The sequence below is a fragment of the Xiphophorus maculatus genome, chromosome 22, assembly GCF_002775205.1.
Source record: "Xiphophorus maculatus strain JP 163 A chromosome 22, X_maculatus-5.0-male, whole genome shotgun sequence".
Lineage (NCBI taxonomy): Eukaryota > Metazoa > Chordata > Actinopteri > Cyprinodontiformes > Poeciliidae > Xiphophorus > Xiphophorus maculatus.
Genome location: NC_036464.1, coordinates 24,554,640 through 24,574,383, shown reverse-complemented (window position 1 = coordinate 24,574,383; position 19,744 = coordinate 24,554,640). Strand labels below are relative to the sequence as shown.

At 38.6% G+C, this 19,744-nt stretch overlaps 1 protein-coding gene across 4 annotated transcripts in view; it reads left to right on the top strand.

The window, feature by feature from the left end:
- The window catches only part of gbf1 (golgi brefeldin A resistant guanine nucleotide exchange factor 1), a 64,548-nt gene that overhangs the window by 17,697 nt on the left and 27,107 nt on the right, over nucleotides 1–19,744 (top strand). For all 4 annotated transcript variants that reach the window (XM_014471593.2, XM_023327109.1, XM_023327108.1 and 1 more), the window contains exons 4-7: nucleotides 9,255–9,386; nucleotides 16,013–16,131; nucleotides 16,688–16,796; nucleotides 18,408–18,468. In XM_014471593.2, the coding sequence (XP_014327079.1) occupies nucleotides 9,255–9,386; nucleotides 16,013–16,131; nucleotides 16,688–16,796; nucleotides 18,408–18,468 (421 nt within the window). The remainder of the gene's footprint in view (nucleotides 1–9,254; nucleotides 9,387–16,012; nucleotides 16,132–16,687; nucleotides 16,797–18,407; nucleotides 18,469–19,744) is intronic.

Here is a 19,744-nt window from a genome sequence, read left to right as displayed (position 1 = left end):
GCTGCTTGTTATTTCATGCCCCATAAGGGTATTGTGTCCACAGACATTGTAATACACATACCCAATTAGTAAAGCATTGCACCGAGGCTGATCTGTAGCTTAGATCCTCAGAGATACTAAACGTGCACTGTACTTCTTATGTTGATTGTCTCCTAAATTGACATCCAAATATAAAAAGAAATGCTGCCCTGTTTGAAAATGGTGACATGGGCCAGAAGAAATTCTGTTGAGCTAGGAATAAAAATAAAAAAAATGCCACCTTTTACAGTCACCTTTTGCTATGACAGACATATTTAAGTGAAACATTTCAGTTAGACTGTGTGATTTTTTTTTTCTGTTGAGTCAGTTATTCTGTGATATTTTTATCATGAATCTTACTGTTGTGATTAATTGGGTCATATCAGAACAGGTTTGCCCACTCTAGTCAAAACGTTGAATTAGAATGATGAAATAAGAGAATGTACAAGTGTAAGTCTGACTTCATATATTAAATGGAATTTATAAGAAAACTACATGGTATTAATAAATATCAGATGTCAGATTGTTTCCTAATAATGGATAAATCTTGTTTCTAGGGCTGTTGTTAATGAATATTTTAGCAATAGAGTAATCTATCGATTATTTTATGATTAATCGTGTAATTGGATGCAAAAATAAAATAAAATATTGGTAAATCTAACATAACAGCAGTGTTACTATCAAATATCAGCATCAGTCCAATTTTTCACATTTGAGCTTCCCTAAAAATAACTTTTCTGTAGTTTAGAGAATTAACTTGTGACAATAATAGCTCACTTTCTAAGTTAACCTAAAGAAAAATTGTATAAAAATCAGAAATTATATTCAATTTAATAATAAAGAGGCAGGCTCTCAAATATCCTTATAAAAAATGTCCATACTCCAACTTTTCGTTTATGTATTCATCTTCAGTCAATTTAATAGATGAACTCTCACCTTGCCCAAACATTTATAGCTTTTCTGTCCATATTAGCGACGGGATTTGGCACCTTTGTTAGTCACACATAGAAACACATCTACCAGCTATGTACCGTCACGATGCTCCCCACCACCCGTTTGTTGAGACCGGGATGATATGAAATAAATTTTCTGGTTCGTCCATAAAACTACACCTGCACTATAACCATCAACTACTCAGCTGCCCGCCATGTTCAGTGTATCTACTTACCTGTATAAATTCTCCTGCAGTGCCCTTCTTGCCGTTCGCCTTGAACCAGCAGTTCCTGGAGGAGAAAGGCTGCCATACTTCAGGCATCACGCCAGTCATTCTAAGGATGCTTATTGGTCCCCTGAAAACAATAAAAACCGGTTTATTGATTGATGACATTACCATCAATCAATAAACTGCCCCCTGGACCAAACTTGAAAATTGGACGTCATGCTGCTAACACTTAGCTTTTTTCAACAACTCAGGCAGAAGCGAGAGCGCTGCACAATGCAAAAAATGTCCCGGCCGGAACACGGTTTGCTAAATAATAAAGCATAATTTAACGAAGTTTCAAGGCAGATACATTTTCCTCGAGGAATTTCAATAATCGAGGTACTCGAATCATTCGAGGAATCGCTACAGCCATACTTGCTTCTATAATTTTTGCAGCTTGATCTGTTTTTAACCTTAACATTTGTCAACTGCATTTGTAGACATGTTTGTTGTCACCTTTGTCTGACTGTTTCACTCTATGGCTTTTGATCGGTACCCACCATCAGTGCTAAGTACATTCTAAATATTTGCATTTCTCTCAAAGTACATTTATAGGAGCAGTTTATAACAAAGTTGTTTTTTTTTTTAATAGTGACTTTCAGTCACTGAAAAGTAGAAGTTGAGTATGTTGTTCTGAAGATATCCTCTAATGTGCACAGGACTACTTGTGGTGTTTGCAAGCACGTTATGTTATTTACACTCAGGAACACAGTGCCTTGCTTTCTTTAAGGTGACAAAAGGGATAGCCAATTGTTTTTCTGTTTATCAGAGGTGACATGACCAGTGGCGCAAATGGGCGAGGAGGCCCTGTGTTGCCATAGCTAAATATACATCCCGGACAGCTCCATAATAGGTTCCAGGAAGTTCAGTTGAAAATAAAAACAAAGCAAAATTTCTAGCTGATTGGCTTTGAAAGACCGTTTTTCCTTGCTGAATGGGAAAAATGTGGACTTCAGCATTCCATAGCCGTGATGCCAGTCCAATTGGATAGGCGCACCCTTGCATGTGCCGAACAGGACTGGAGTGAGGTTGACAGCCTGCAGAAAGCAACTTTGTGGATAAGAAAGGTCTACATTAAAACAAAATAGGGCTAATGTTCAGCTGAGCCAGCCTTTTTCTTTTTTTTGTACAACCTTTTCAGAAAGCAATCTCTCCGTAAGTTTATTATTAGGGACAAATAATAAACCGTTTTCAAAGCACAGGCTTAAAACAGAAGAGAGAAGCTATTACAAAAATGCAATTATTTATAACCTGCATTGCAAAGAGGTTAGCAATCACTTCACACCAACCTATAGCTCTGTTTGTCACCAGAGCAGCAATGGCAGAGTATACTTCTGCAGTTCTGTAATGCACAATTGTATTAAAAAAAAACAACCTTATACTAAATTTTTCAGCTGGAGAATAGAATTATTCTGTTTTTCTGATCTTTAGAGTTTACAAATATTTCCTATGGAGCGAAACCTTCCAATACACAAGGGCAAAGCAAAGAGATGGGCTCACAAGCAGGTAAAATGTATGTGCTCCATGTGAGAGTGTGAAAGGAGTCGTGTGTGTTTGGAGCAGAAACCCAGATCATCAGGAAGTTTTTAGTTTTAGTTACAGATGAAGTGAAATATCTGTATGCATGGAGGTGGGGTGTCAGTGTTGCATCAATAATCAGTTTGTCTTCCCCAATCTTTTTCATGCTAAAAGGGAGTTTGTCCACTCCACTGTCACTGCATGCATGCCCAGCATAAGGGATTGCATTGGCCAGGTCATGACATAAAGGCTTGAAAATGTTCCACTTACATTTTTGATCATATCGTTCCTACATTTTAAACCCCATGTAGTGAGGTGCCAGAGAAACAGAATTGTTGTAGGTTTTCAGACAAAACAGCAATATTAGTACATATCATTGTCAACCCAAACTTTGATATCAGTGCATCCCTCATAATCTGCATAATGTTCAACCACAGTAGGAGTATGTTAGGTATAGTAAAATCAGGGGTCGCGTTAACAGAATATTTTCCGTATTTGACCGTTTTTTTTTTCTTTTTCTTTGAATCAATGGAAAAAATTTGAGCCAGTCCGTAATTTTGACAGGTTATAATTCACACCCTTGACTGGTGCACATGTATTCATTTATAGACTTCACGCAAAGAGTTCATCGCAGAGGAAGCGCATTCTAAACCTTTGATTGACATGGCGCGTTTAATTCCAGTTTCCATTACATGTAGAACAGAGGAAACTAAAGAGAATGCAATGTTGAGCTAATCCACTTATAGTCTAAACAGAGGAGCCGGCAGTTTATCTTGAGGAAATAAATGAAGGTGCAGAAGTTAATAAGACCGTAACATGCGCAGTGTGCTGCACAACTAATGCGGACGCGGTTCTGCCGCTGGGAAGAATTAGACTTATCTCACCCTGCGGGTTTAACGCATGGAGCTGGGAGACGTTACTCTCCCGTGCCCAGAAGGAGAGCGGCGCTCAGGAGCAGCGCCGCGGCAGATGTAACTTGTCCATTTCGTAGAAGTGAAACCACGCAAAAAAAATCCTCGTAAAAGCACATGCCCGGTCCACACACTGGGTAAAAAGCTTGCAAAGTTCAAATGATTGGTTAGGATTAGATAGCTCCAACTGACTGATGAACTTGCGCAGATTTCTCTGCAAATGCAACCAGGAGGAATTAGTGAAGCACTGTGCGTTTGACGGGTAAAAATAGTACATGACGGATTTCTTTTGATGCCGTCAGTCAAAATGACGGACAATAAAACAGTCTAGCGCGACCTCTGGGTATAATGGCAGATATTGTGTTTGTTCCAATGTCTATTACTAAACAACATATTCTGAGAAACTCTTGGTAATCAACCTCAGTTTGACAGACGTTGGTGTAAGATATTTGAAGCTGAGATGGCGTGGGGTTAAGTGTGAAAAGATTCCTTATGACAAACGGCACCTAAGGTGGTGCACTAAATGTATATGTACAAGTTAACTTAACTTAAGTTAACCATAACAGCTTAACAACTGAAGTTAAGTTAACTTAAGTTAACTTCACATAACTACTGTTGTGTGAACAACAGTAGTTAAGGTGCTTGCGTTTCGTTAGCTTCATACTTCCCCATCCCCTCTTCCTTTTGAGTTAAAACAATAAAATGTAAACCCAATGTTGGTAGAAAATAGAACTGGAGAGTTTGTAAGTTTTGATTAAAGTGAGTCACCACTTACTCCTTAAATCAGTGCTGTACTCTTTTACACAAAAACAGAAGAACCAAAAAACTTCACAATATCAAAATGTCTAAAATTTTACTTATTATAATTTGGTGTGTAAAAGCATCATGCAGCAGCTTGCTTGTTTGAGAGGCTGCCCTGTTGGCCTCACGGTCTCTCAAAGCTCTTGCTGTTACCCCATGTTAGTACTATGGCTGACATGCAGACCCACAGGGGAGTCATTTATGACAGTTGTCGCCTTTTGTTTGTGAAGTCAACCCCGGGCCATCTCCCACTCCTCTGGACAGAGCATTTCAGTGCCCCTGTGGGGATAAACTTGATAGGCATGTTTCCCTACCATAGAGTCATGGAGGCAACAATAACTAGAAATGTTCCCTTCTGTTGTACTGAAGTCGTCATTGCTGTTATGGTTAGCCTGGCTATGTTATCATTAAGGAATTTCTGTTTGAGTTTTTATGCAAGTGACTTCATTCAAGCTTTTAAGATTTTATCAATTCACCCTAGGCATAGAGCTGTTCAAAAGAATCCAATAGCTAGTGAACAACACATCAACACTCAGCAGCTATGACTCAGCTTCCTCTGATCATATAAGTAATCCTGGAGTTGTTTTCTTTCCACTAGTATCTGCAGCTTTTCTTTTGAGTAACCTGGTTTTAAGCCACTTATCCAATATTATTTTTAACACAACCCTTTGGTAAGCTAGCTGTAGCGTCGCACTTTGAGCTAACATTACGATTGATAACATGCAGTACCTTACATCACTAGGGGCGCTCATGGGCCACAAGTGGTCCAGGGATCACAGTTTGAAACACTGACTTAGAGGGTCACGTTAAAAAGGAAAAGAGGAAAAGCTAACGCCTCTGTAAAAGACATTTTGACATTTAATAGCCATTAAATATTACTAATAGTATTAAGGGGGTGGAAAGTTGAAATTTTTTATATTTATATTTTATGTCATCCTCTCATCAGACGCACACCAGGAGTCTTGCTTTGATTCATTCATGCATGTTTGAGAAATCCTTGAATCTCCCATGGCAACCATTCATGGGTGCCTTAACGCCTGCTCGTACAATCCACCGCCTATTTATCCAAAGCTCCGCCTTGGAGTTTCGGTCCCCAGCCGAGCTCACATGGACCACCCCTCCCCTGGTCCTCCCCCACACAGCTCCTCCAGACTGGCGGCAGCAGCAATTAACACCAAACGCGATTTGAGCATCAGGTGCATCTGGTTTACATTCAAAGTCTACGTGGAGGCGCGTCCAGGGCCGTTGCGGCCAGCAAAACCAGCAAAACAGGTTTTTAAATTAACGACCAGCTCCTCTGTTTCTAAAAGTTTCGTTTCCTGGAGAGTAAAAAGTATTTCTCAGTTATTGAAGTATAATTAACTATCAAATAATCAAGTTTTGATAGTGCTTTTTTAAATTTTTCATAGCAGCTGTTTTTCAAAAATGAGAACTTGGTTGTAGAATCTTTGTTGTGAGAAGGCCATTGTCCATTCACTGTTTTTTTCCACAGCGGTTGCAGCGTGAGCCTCTGTGTCAGTGCGCTATTGTGTCTTGTGTGAACAAAGTCAGGTTGATCTGTACAGTGCATGGTTTCTGAAATCCCCTTCCCCCCTGGGGAGTGCCATTAGTGAAGAGCTGAAGGAGTGCAGCAGGTGAAACAAATAAGGATGGAACACACACACGCACACACACACACACACACACACACACACACACATCCTTATGGCACAGTTTCATCTTAGTTTTGGCTTCTTTACTTTTTTCTTCTCAGTACAGTAACTTATATTGGCTTTGTTTGTCATCAGTTTTATGATCCTTATAAAACAAATAAGTTTTGAACAAAATACTCACCAGTCCAGCATTGCATTTTAAAGCTCATGTTTTGTGCGTTTTTCATAAATGGTCGTTTTGAGATTTTTGCCATGGTTATGAAAATGCAGCAACTTGTGTTGTGTTACTATAGCTGTACTTTCTGTGTTCTAACCGATAACAATTCCAACGGCTTCTTTTAATGAAATGTTTTACACTCCTCTTTGGACAGACTGCTGCAGTTGTTAAGACTCCTAAAGAGAACAAAAAAAAAAGTTAAAAAAAACCAGCAGTAATGAGGTTTCTGCAAGATTCCTGTGACAAGATCTCTGGTGTTCCAGCCGACCTCCAGCTGCGTCGGAGTTCTCAGCTGTTCCCTGTGCTGCTGCCTGAGAGTCTTTGCCATAGACCTAACCACCCGCCTTTCCGTCCTCTCTCACAGATTTCTCTCTTTGCCAACTTGCTTTTTGGTCACTTCATTGTTCACTTCTAGAAATACAGCTGGCTAAAATTAATTCAAATTATTTCCTTTTTTGAAATTGTCCTCTATCACCTTAGTATAAGTGCAAATGACTAGTCTGAAATGTCTGTGATCACCATAGATGAATTTTTACTGCGTTTGAATATTCATCAGGCATTATTTTCGGCTGTCTCAACTGAACTGGTGAAATTGGGTCAAATCTGTCCTCATTCTCAGCTCATCCTTTGTCTTTTTCTTTTTGGCTTGTACATTTGTATTCTCCTTTTCCTCCTCTTGCCCTACAGTTTAGGTGAGGTGAATGAGGATGCGTCCTTTACCACTTGAGCCAGAAAAGTCTTCCTACCAACTTAGTTGTAACTTTGTATAACATGACATTCAAATAAGAATGAAGAAAAGCAGTTTAAAAAAACAATCAAACAACAAAACAAAATAAGTGAATTACATAGTCCGCCTCAGATTAGATCATGTTTTGTACAACTAAAACAAAAAATATGACTGTGTCAACTGTGGACGAAATTTTACCATGTCGTCCAGTTTGGCTGAAGATGACCTGTGATCACTTGTACGGTCTTATTTTCTTATTTGCGTATCCGCAGAGAATTCTAAGACTAAAAATGGTTTCTAGTGATGCCGTTTTGGGGAACTTCCTCAAATTTCAACTTGAACAGTATTCAGGAATTTCCACGGAAAACTTGCAAAGCCTGGTGGTGGGCACGCCAGGGCAGTGCACCAGCAGCCCACAGTGTTTATGTATTTAAAAAATTTTGTGTTGAAGTATAAAATGTTACTGGAAGATGTTATTAACAATTGCTAAACACAACAATATTTCAGACAAAAAAAGAAATAAAAAAATTGGTATCGGCCAAAATCGGAATCGACTGGTCAGGCCTTTTAATCAGAGCACCCCTAGTATTTCGATGAACTTATGTGTTTTTTTTAAACGTATGTTATAAATAAATAGAACTTGAAGCAACATGAACCCTGAAAAAAGAGTCAGAAAGGCACATTAGATGTTTTGAAAATTGAGCTTAGACATATACTCTTGCTGTACAAAACTTGACAACCATAGTACCGATTGATTAGAGCTTCTGATTTCATCAAAATATTGGCGTGCACTTTTGGTCTTTCTTGCTGCCTCCACAACATAGTTTGTATAAATACAAATGCAAAGTGTATTCTGTAAGACCCCATAAGGAAATGCTTCTTCGCAGTAGAAATTACAGCAGTCTTCCCAAACAATTTCAAAGTTTTAATTTCTCCTGGGCTTTTCAAATTGCCTGCTAAGGTTGCACTGATAAATACCAGTGTGGTCCCATGAAATGACCATGTGGAGCTCAACAGCATTGTTTCTTCCTAATTGCCCCCTTCTGCATGTGTCGGTCCCATTCAGAAGAACACGGGGACCAAATACTGAAAATACGGATGATTGAGACGAGGGTAGAAAAAAACGGGGGCTGCAGTGAGCTGACATGTATCAAACCTCTCCCAGCAGATGGATGAAAATATAACAGTCTTCTATGTTTTTTGCTCAGCAGATGAACAACAGAATTCTCCCTGGATTTCATTTAGTAGTTCTGGTCTTGTTAAACCGCTGGTTTTCTCCTCAGCTTAAGAAGCCTTGGCACCGCAAGTCAAGGACCCTGACTCTTAATTTAACAGCCAAAGAGGTCTCGATCAATAACCATCAGTGTTTGGTTTTGTGCCACTGCGTCAGTCAAAGAATGGGATTTTGCCTTGCTTATTGTACTCTGCTTCTTCACTGTTGCACCCCTTCAGGAAGTGTCAAGCAACTATAACCACTGACAGCTTGTGGAGGACATAACATTAGATAAGATTGACAACCAGAAGTTTACATACACCAAATTTTGCTGAAGTTAAGTCCGATCAAGCTTCTCTTGTTTTAGGTGAGGTCAGTTTTAGTTGTGGAGAAAGGGCAGCCCACTTCACTCAAGGTACCCTGGATTTTTTGATTTGACTATTTTGAAGGTCTGGAAAAGTACGGGAAGAGCATAGGTGTATAGAAAATATTCCTTTTTTCAGACTTCGTTCTCTCTTTGTTCCTTTCTTTTTTCTGTCCTTCCTTACTTCCTTCCTGCCTTTCTTCAGTCCTCGTTTTGCGTATTGCAAATTTAAAGCATACCCACGGTTGATAAATTGACCATTAATACATCATAATCTATTATATTTGGTGTAATATTGAGTCTGGAACCTTTATTTGATAGATTTGTTGGAGCCCATGTACAAATGAAAGTTTATTCTCTTTTTTTGTTCTTCGTTTAAACTTCCCTTGTAAAATCAGCAAAAGTGTGACCTGCAGGATCAGGTGGGTTTGGAGCAATAAACTCTGCCTGATGGCCAATTGAAGACAAAAATATAGAAAAGAAAATGAGTAGTTGGATAGAGTTAAATAGTTTGGGCTTATCTCAAGTGCAATTGGTACATGTGATTTGCAGTACAATCAAAGAGCCTGTGCATTAAAAAAAAAGATGGATCTGCTACATTTTTGGGCCTGACTGTGTGTCCTCTTCTGTAGAACTTTCAGATGTGGAACCCAACCTTTTCATGCGGCCGTTCCTTGAAGTTGTGCGCTCTGAAGACACCACTGGGCCGATTACCGGGCTCGCCCTTACCTCTGTAAACAAGTTTCTTTCATATGGCCTTATAGGTAAGAAACAACGACTTTGCTGATTTTTATTTTTATTTTTTCAGTGGTTTATTTAATGGGAATTAGTGATTTCATCTTCTAAAATGGTGTGTTCTCAGTGAACTTTCCTTAATCTAATCCAATGAATTGTGGCAAAACATGAAAACACTGCGAGCAATGCAAATACCGAACAGTTTTTGTAAAACTGTTTAGGTTTGGCATGTACGTATATATGCCTAACAAATAGTGTTTCAAACTGGCATGAACGCAGAATGTTCATTTCCAGAATCCTGCGTTCTGCCTCAAAGCTTTAAAAAGTGCATGCAGTGGGGTTTTTCTTTTGTTTTTTTAAAAATTAATGTTCCATTAAGCATTTTTTTTTTCATAATTCCAGTTTGCAAAATACACAGAAATGCAGCTATTGACTATTTTAGAGAAGTTTTGTTAGATTCAATAAATTGATCAATTCCAAACTGGCCACTTTTTGAAATTCTGAGAAAACATTAATGTTGTTTGTTCACTGTTATAACATGATGCCTGTTGTATATTTCCCCTTCATTGAAAAGTACAGAAAACCCATTAAATTCTAACTTCAAAGCCATGATTTAACAAATGAAAATATTCTTTTGTTAAATTACATTACACCTCTAGAACCATACCACCATCACAGACCGGAGCAGCAGCTGGGCCTCACCTTTTGTGATTCTGCACTGAAAAGTGGTTCCCCTCTCCAACTCTTACTCTTCTGTTTGGTTGTTGCCGCTTCTCAAAGCAGAGGCCAGTCCCAGGTGACTGCAGTGGTCTGGGCCCTCAGTGCCTGAACAGCTACACACTTATAATGCTGGAAGCAACTGCTGCATGTCTGACGAACACCAGTGAGCCGTAACCCTGGGCCATAATGGTCCAAAAATACAAAGAGACCAGAAGTCTCCCAAAATGTAATATTACCAATCAGCTGCTGGTCACCTCGCGCTGCCAGTGAAATACAAAGATTTTGGCAAAAATAAGAAAAGGGGAAAAAAAAAAAAATCCAAAACATCGTAATCTTATGTTTGGGGGGGGAAAAATAAATAAAGGTGAAGCTGGAAAGATCCTTCTCTTTGTGGCTCACCACTTTAAACCCAAAGCGTCTTTCTGTTTACACTCTTCACTGACGTATTCTACTCTAATCTTCCCTCTACTTCTCTCTTCAGTAATCCCTCATTCAGAATCTCAGTGAGCCACGGCCGTCATCTTCCTTTTCTTAATATGATTTTTGGATTTTATACATGAAAACATCTTACTGACATGATTTGCAATTGTTAGTCTTGAAAATCATAAATTTAAAAAAAAATTTTTTTTAATCTGGTCATAAATCAATTTTCCCTCCTATGTATGGATTGCCCATTCTCTTGTCATGAACATATACAGGAGCATGCTGCAGTCCGTGCTACCTCTGCATTCAGAGTCGGCACAGCATTCTTCCTAAGTCTTGTGTGGGATGGTGCAGAATAGGCAGAGTGGCTCTTTAATCCATGATCATAAACCCAGAACCTTGAGGGTATCGTCATCATCCTGACTTCTGCCTCACAGGACTCTGTTGTTCAGCTGAGTGCATATCCAATTCCAGTGTACATTCCTTGTACATAAGGAGAAGGATTTTTGGGATTCCCATTGCTGTCAAAACTTTATGCATCTAACCCCCAGTGAAAAGCATTATCGTCGTTTGTTTTCATAATGAGTCTATATTGAAGTGGTTGCTGGCCCTCAGAGCCATTGGAATCAGATTCATCCCGACTGGTTTTTAATGAATGTGGACTAGTTAGTTGTAGGCAAACGTATCTTCTAAGAGAGAAGTTCACTAGGTATGGCTCTTGTTTTAACCGTTGTCCCCTCAATTCCTTGCACAGAGTATGGCCAACCCAATTTCTAAATTCACCTCTGCTTCTGTGAGGGGATTTTTTCAATTGTGGGAATGACAGTGATGTATAAGACATCATTTTGATGTCTAGAAGATCTAAAATATTTGATAGTTTTAAGCTGTGTGGAAACAGCAAGACGTATAGAATAAACAGCAAAACCACTGACGCGTAGTATAATGCTGTCTATGTATTGAGCTAGCGGCAACAATTGTTGTCATGCCATCCACTCTTATGATTAAAAGATGGATGAAGGGATACAATTTTCATTATATATCAATTGAAGACTCTTGAAAGAACATATGTACAAAATACATTTAGTATTTTACTGACTTCCTCTTGTACAAGTTTGAGACAGATATTTACCTCCAGCGGCACAGGCAGGAGGTAAAAAAGTCTGGTCATCTGACCTTTCACATGAAATTGATTTTGCAACTTTTAGATGTGTCTCTACTTCAACACACCTGAGTCAAATAATGAGGTCATTAGCAGGACTCTGGAGAACTTGACCTCACTTAGAGGAGGTGATTCAGCTATTTGACTGAAGTGTGTTGGACCAGGTCGACATCCAAGAGGACACCGGCCCTCGAGGACCAGGATTGCCCACCTCTGGAGTAGACGGACTATTATTTTATTTAAAAAATTCAATTAGCTGCCAAAACAATACTTTTAGAGCTTCTAGAAGTTAAAAAAAAAATGTCTGGCAACGAAAGTGAAAATATACTTTTTGACTCATCAGGGAATATACTTTTGGCAATTATTGCAACATCGTCAAATTAGCTGAGGGAGAGCAGTCTATTTATTAATGCAAAGTCTTACTTTTGCTGGTGGACCATCGGCACTGAATGTCCTTTTTACCCTCATCATGGAAATATTCACAGTTGCTTTAAGTGTGAAACAAGCATGCATAAACAGATGTTGGTTAAATGGTGTCAACTGAGTCAATGTCCCAACACCGTCCAAACAGCTGCAGTCAAAGTTGCAGTCAAAGAACCTGACATTGATATGCAGCTTGCAAGTGCAGTTGTTATTAGCCAATGAATAGATTTATTGTCGTTGTTACAGTTATTGAAAAATGCCTGTCTTAATTCAGTCATTCCATCATAACTTTTTGAAATTTATTTCACTATAAATATTACTGCGGTAGCACACCATTTTTCTCTACAACTACCTATACTGTACAAACTTCCAGTATGTCTAATGAAAGTGATAGTTTGTGATTTTGGACCATATGTTAAAGTGATCTGGTTCTGGTTTGAAAACAATGGTTTTGTGCCATTATGGCTGCGTTCACACTGCAGGCAAATGATACCCAAGACGATAGTTTTCATAGCGTCTGGAGTTTGAACAGCCATGTTGCATTTCATCAAACTTCTACATATATATTGATGCGAGACATACCTCGTAACTTTGGACTAGAAGGCGCCAAATTTTGTAAATCTGGACTTAAAGCTGCAGTATGCAATTTTTATCATCTTTGTTTTGCCTATTTGTTCAAACTTTCACTATGTTGTGACAGTATGGTATGCAATAGATAATCTGAAAAAACTAATTGAGCATCTCTGCCTTCTCCACAACCAATCAGAGCCAGGAGGAGGGTCTTGGGGTCAATCAGGCCTCTCCATCCCACCCGCTTTTTGCTACGCTGCAGCCTCTGCTCGTCAACAGAGCCTGCCATGAATGCTGAAGATAGTTAGCATGACCACCGTTAGCTTTCCTGTAACAGTAAGTTGTTTCTCCACCATTGAGCAGCGAGTACACGAGCAGGTTTTACAGCGGTGAGACCTTCCTCCTTGCTCTGATTGGTTGTTTTTGACCGAGAGCAGTTCATGTCTTCAGACGTCAATAGTAGCTCAGGGAGGAGGTGGAGAAGGTAGATCTTTTCACAGATTATCTGTCCCATACTAAACTGTCACGACATGGCGACAGTTTTAACAAATAGATAAACATATTTTTTAAGCTACATGCAGCATCTTTAAATAATGGGAGAAAATTATAATTATAAAGTAAGTCTGTCAGAGAAGCATCTCACCATGAAAATGTACTGTGATATCATAGCTTTCTGAGTCATAATTGAATTGTGAAGCTCTTCCTCTAAAAGACATGCCCTTCTACTCTTGCCTGCAGTCCATTTACAAACTTAAGTTACATTTTCTGCCTTCTATTTTAAGCATTTTCAAAATCAGAAGTTACATTTACTCTCCAAGATTTTCCTTGCAGATTAACAATTTCCCACCCTGTAGCTGTCAACTGAGCTAATATCGAGATGGAAAAAACTGACAATTGAAAAAGCATTAATTTTGTCAAATACTGCCATCTGCTGGCAGTGTTTGGCAATTTTCCTAGAATTGCTCTTGTTAATATTTTTTCTTTTATTATTCCAGTCTTATCAACACTTTTTTCAAGCTTAAAAGGAAGAGCAACTAAGGCTTTGCCTTGACCCCGTGTCTTTTAACAACCTTTTCTTTGTTCCTTTGTCCATTTGGGTCTTCATTGTTTGTGCCTGTGCTGCTGACAAATCAACCATTGCTAGAAATCTTAGGCCAGTGGATGAGGCTCAATCACTGAGAAAGTCATCTGCAGTTGCTGTAACCTTTCTATCCTTGTGACAATTTTTGTTAAACTTATTGGTTCTTTATAGAAATTAACCATCAAGTAAAAACAGCAACAGTATTTTGTTTCATCAAATATTTTTGCATTATATTAGTAGAAATTATTTGATTCTGTAATCTCCAGTTTGAAGTAGGTTTTTCTTTTTTCACAGACCAAATACTTGTTCTTAATAGGGGGCCGATAGTGGGACATTTAGTCAAGGTGTGTTTGGTTGGTAGTGTTTGGTTTCTACAGATTTGTAACATGCAGCTTGAGATCTTTTAAAATTAGTTGCTCAGACTTTTTTTCCCCTCTGACTCATGTCACATATTTATAGCCAGTTTGAACGGCATTGTGTGGCAGCCGGTTCAGCCCTCTGTTGACTCTACATGAGTGCCTGAGGGGTATGTAGGCAAACGACGGCCATCTTTAGGATCTATTCCCAGGAATCATCTTTGACTTTTTACCCATTAGGTAAAATGGGTGAGGACAAATGTTGGATTACTCCTCCACAGTTTGTGATACGATAGGTTTAAAATCCCAGATTTGCGCTTTCTGCTATTATTGTCAACATCGTCTTCCATTTTAGAGCGTTAAATAACATTTATATCCACAGTAACGAATAAAAACAACCAAAACCCCCTGCAATGTTGGAACCATCAACAGGTATGAAGTTTAAAAGAAATGAGGCAGCTGCTGCTCTTGTTTTCCCTGCAATATTCCTCTGGGACACATCACATCCAACTTCTTTTATGAAGCATTTCTTAACTCATTAATATATAATTTATAACATATATGCACACACACGGACAAAATTGTTGGTATCCCTCGGTTAATGAAAGAAAACCCCACAATGGTCACAGAAATAACTTGAATCTGACAAAGGTAATGATGCATAAAAATTTATGCAGTGACTGAAAATTATCAAAATGTTCCAAACATAACAGTAGTTTGCTAAATCAGATTGATTTTTATTTTAATCTATTTTTAAAGAAGTTGGGTGTCCCTATAAACTTTTTTCCACACCAATTCCTGACATTGTGGTTCTACCCATACATCTGCTCCTCCTCTCCCCACTACTTATTAGTTAATGAGTTGCTGCTCTTAGCAGAGACGAGAAAGGAAAACAAGCTGGGTAGCCTCTCAGATTTCCTAAACACAGACTACTGTTGCTCTGGCAGCCGATTCGTCCCAGCCTGTTTCCAACAGAAGGCCACATCTGGTCATCAGATCTCAGGCTTGGAAGCGCATTGGGCATCCACCATGTGAGAGTTGAACTGCTGGTTGTTTGTTATTGGGTTGCTTAGTTGGATAAGATACTTCTCAGACCAAAAGTTGTTGGTAATGACTTTGCTGCTGGGTTCAGCAGCAGACCTTGCATTGGACTGCATTGTAGTGCATTTTATGCATTACGTGAAATGCATTACAAATTGTATTTTCAATTCACAAGTAGATCCCACATGTTTAGAAATTAAAAAAGTTCAAATCTGTCTGTATGGATGTGAGCACTATGATGCATCACTAGGACAAGTAAAGATAAAGAAGAGGCTAACCTTAAATTTGTGAAGAATCATGATTCAGAGAACAGCTGTAAGTCCTTGACATCTCATTGTTTTAATAATAATAAAAATAATAGTAAGTTTTATTTATAGGCGCCTTTTCTGATTCTCACGATTTCTTACCCACCGTCCTCATTTGTTTATTTAAATGTTTTGGTTTTGTGTTCACTGTTGTCTTAGATATTGAGCCATTAACAGTTTAAATTGGCTGTTTTTGCACCAAATTCTGATACAAACCAATCACCATCCACAGATGGCCTTTATACAGTATCTCAATTCGTTTCAATGGGCATCACTGATTCTCCCTTTCTATTCTTTTCTTTTAATGCATTTAAAAAGCACAAGAGGTTTTACGCACGAGAGTTTTTATGCTTTTTACATTTTCTCGACTTTGGTCATGAAATTCATTTCACCGTTCTGAACGTACAAGCCTGATGAAACTTGAAAAGGCCTTTTAAGATCACAGTTTTGAGCGTTAAATCAACAGCTAAGTGAATTTACTATTTATCGGATTCCCTGCTCCTCCCTATGGAGGTGTATTGTCATTGCAGTCTGAGCTGCACTGTAGTTAAGTGTTGCATTTCTTGTCTGTTTCTAGATGCTAACCATGAGGCTGCTGCGGAGGCTATCGAGAACATGGCAGATGCAGTCACACACGCCAGATTTGTGGGAACAGACCCTGCAAGTGACGAAGTGGTCTTGATGAAAATTCTTCAGGTACAACATGTGTTTTTCACTTGCAGCAACGGGCTTCCATACCGGTGCATCCCTTCTTTAAATCTGTACTGATGGAATCAACAGTCAACATGAAGTTTATAAAACATTATCTCCTTTTCTGCTCCGACCTGCGTAGTAATGTCTGATAAATTGGAATAGAAAAGCATTCAATGCTTTGAAATTCAATTCAATTTCCAAATATTTACATAGTAATCAAAGTGTGCAGATTTTAATGCTTCATGTGACCCGACTTTGACTTTCACCTACACCTGGTAGTAAGTGGCCAGTGGAGTCGCATGGTTCACTGAGAGTTTGGACCTTTGGATTGAAATGCTATGTCATTTGTTTTTAAACTGCATGTTGAAATTCATACAGTTTGCCTGTTGCTCACTTTTCAACGTTTTTGTTTTTGTACACTACACAAAACTTCGGGTAATTTTTTATAGCCGCAGAAATCTTGGTAATGGCACAGAGAGCAGTATCTTTCACTAGACACCACCACTGCTGGAAGCTAGTTCTAACTGGATTGTGGTCTTTTCCTTTTGTGCTTCTGTAGGTCCTCAGGACTCTGCTGCTGACGCCAGTTGGGGCCCATCTGACCAATGAGTCGGTGTGCGAAATAATGCAGTCTTGCTTCAGAATCTGCTTCGAGATGCGCTTAAGTGGTGAGTTTGTCAGAAAGTCATCAAACACTCCTATGATGTAATTCAGTACATCCAACCGATTTGCTAATATGAGTGGTTACCTGATGTAAATACACTGGCATGCCTTCAGTTTGTGACCAACACTATTTGTTAAATTCATATTATATTTGTAATTGGAAAGAGAGGTTTTAAACCCAGCACTGGAAATGCTGGGTTTAAAACCAGACGACAAAATGACGTGGAAAGACTTTGCAAATTGAAAAATACACACATGGAAACAATTCAAGAGTTTATTTATTTTAAATAATTATGCCAAAGCATGCTTGAAAAGCAATGTCTGACTTTCATTTGTTCATTTTCGTAGAAATTTTATTCATTATTACCTTTGTCAGACTTGAGTTATTTCTGTAACCATTGTAGGTTTGTCTTTCATTGTCCGAGGCGTACCAGCAATTTTGTCCACGTGTGTGTATATAGTTGGTGGAAGCAAAATCTTCTTCAGTTGCTTTATGTAGTAGAAAGAGGATTAAACTCTGAAAGAGAACCACTTGTCGAGACACAATATGAATTTATTCAGGAGATACAAACAGAAATGTTTTAACTACAAATTCCTTCAAAAGAGAAATCTTCATAGTAGACATAGTAGACCAGTCTGGTTAAAGATGACAACGTATTTCAAACCATTACTGGAGCCATTCAGATAAAGTGGCTTGTTAAACAGTTTTTCAGATGCTGTTCCCCAAATACAAAAACTACTGTCTGGTCTAAATTTAAAAGTTAAAAGCTATATTCAGGTTTTAATCCCGTGGTCTACACAAACTAACTAGATGCTTATTAAAAAACAAAACAAACAAACAAACAGGTCGTTTATCTTTAGATGCTCACACACTTGATCAGCAACTATTTTTAAAGCATTTTAGATGAGAAAGGAAGCTTAGAAATAGGTTTTGGAATTTTTACCTTGATCAATAGAGAGTCTCTCAAGTAAAGATGAATTGTGGTGAATTTAAAAGTCTGCGGTCCATATCAGTTTACCAAGGACAGGTTAATCACGTCAGTAATGGGGGCGGTAAGTAAAAGGAACTGTTCTGTAAATAATTTGGTTGGGATTAGGATCTGACGCTAAAATTGTAGTCACTTTTAGCTAGATGAAAACTGTTTAAGTATAGATCAGGTTTTAAAACAATTCTAAGCCTACGTCTCTTACTGTAGACCTTTTTATTGATCAACTTTATACATAAAGATTTCTGTGAACTTGTTATTGCTGAGCGCTGTTGGAACGTTCAACAGAACTATGACTGTAAATGACGCTAATATACTAAAATAAAGTCTCTCCTGTTCACAATAAATATACTTTATTCTAAATTGTGTATTAAAAGCTTTTTTTTAACAGAAAATATTCTAGGTTTTGCCAGGTTGCTCCAAATGTGGATGTAGTCTGCCATTTTCTAAAGCAAAATGGCAGACTACTCCGAATTAAACAACAGCTTCTGACTAATTATTTGTATGTTGTTTTGTTGCCCTGTAATCTATTAAATAACCTTTGTTAGGATTAGATTTTTTTTAAATTTCATGGTAGGATATAATGTCATTTTGTTTGGTTCTTATGCCTTTTTCCCTTTCTGCTTGAAGAACTGCTGAGAAAGTCTGCAGAACACACACTGGTTGATATGGTTCAGCTGCTTTTTTCCAGGTAAACATTTCTCTAAGTTAATATTCCATGAGGGTATAGATTGGTGATGTGTTTGTAGTTTTCCTTTACAGCCACCATTTCTGATTAAATATATTACAATTAGCAGACGTTTATTTATTAGCCAGACTGCTTGTGTTGGTCTGCCAATCAGTGGAGAAATATAATGCAAAGGGTAGTTCAAAACTCGATGATGTCTCATCACAATCTTTTTCAGTTTTGAATTGAAGGTTGAGAGACTTTTGCATGGATGTCTCTAAGGGGTTGTTGAAAAAGCATTCATATAGCTGTTCCCTCGTTAGCTGGGGCAGCGAGTCAGTGATTCATCAGTGCCATTACGTAACGCCCCCCCACCCCACCCCAAACCAGATTGCCTTTGAATTCAGCTTCTTTTCACCTCTGCTCTTTGACAGAGGATTTATCACACAGTGGGGGGTCCACTCCACTCCACCCCAGTTTTTCTTCTTTCTGTTTTTTTTTTTTTTTTTTTTTTTTTTTAACTTTAAACCCAATGTGGCCTTGTGTACATCTGCATAGTGCGGCCTGTTTCCTTCATTATTTTCGCTCTGATCTTTTTCTTAGTCCTGACATATTGCTCTCTTTTCCCCGCCCACTGGCCCACTCACCCAGTGATTGTGGATAATAGAGATGTGAATTTGCGCGGGCTGCACTCTCACTCCAATAACGCCGGATAATGAGCAGCAGGTCTCCTCAGCTTTTGGGAGGAGACTTCAATTGCCTGCTGAAAGTATTAGGCATGCTAATCTGTTGTGCCCACAGATCATCCTATAATACTGCTTGAAAGACAACACTTTATTACTATGGAGTTAATGTCAGGAGGGGGTTACAGGCGCCTGCTTAGAGTGTGTGTGGGCGTGTGTGTGCATGCCCACCCAGCTGTGACATCTCATTTTTCAGCTAAGCTTTAGTGCCTACAGAAACCTAGTGTCACACATGCACTTACTTTAGCGTGACTTCAGAAAATAATGCAGAGTTTTGATTGGCTCTCCTGAAGATCCTGGGGTTCCCACCAGGAGATTAGCTTTTCAGCAACTTAGAGGAACATTTGCAGCTTATTTGTTTAATTCTTAAACAAAATGGGAGTGTAGTTTAGAAGAATGTGCTATGAAAAATGTCTTTGTAGTAATAAATATATCACTCATTAGCAACATTTTTATTTAAAATCACTTTTAATTTAGGGATTATTGGGCAATTCAGATGTTTAGAAACGGATCGTCGTGGGTTGGATTGATCAGTTTACTTGTATATGTATGCCACT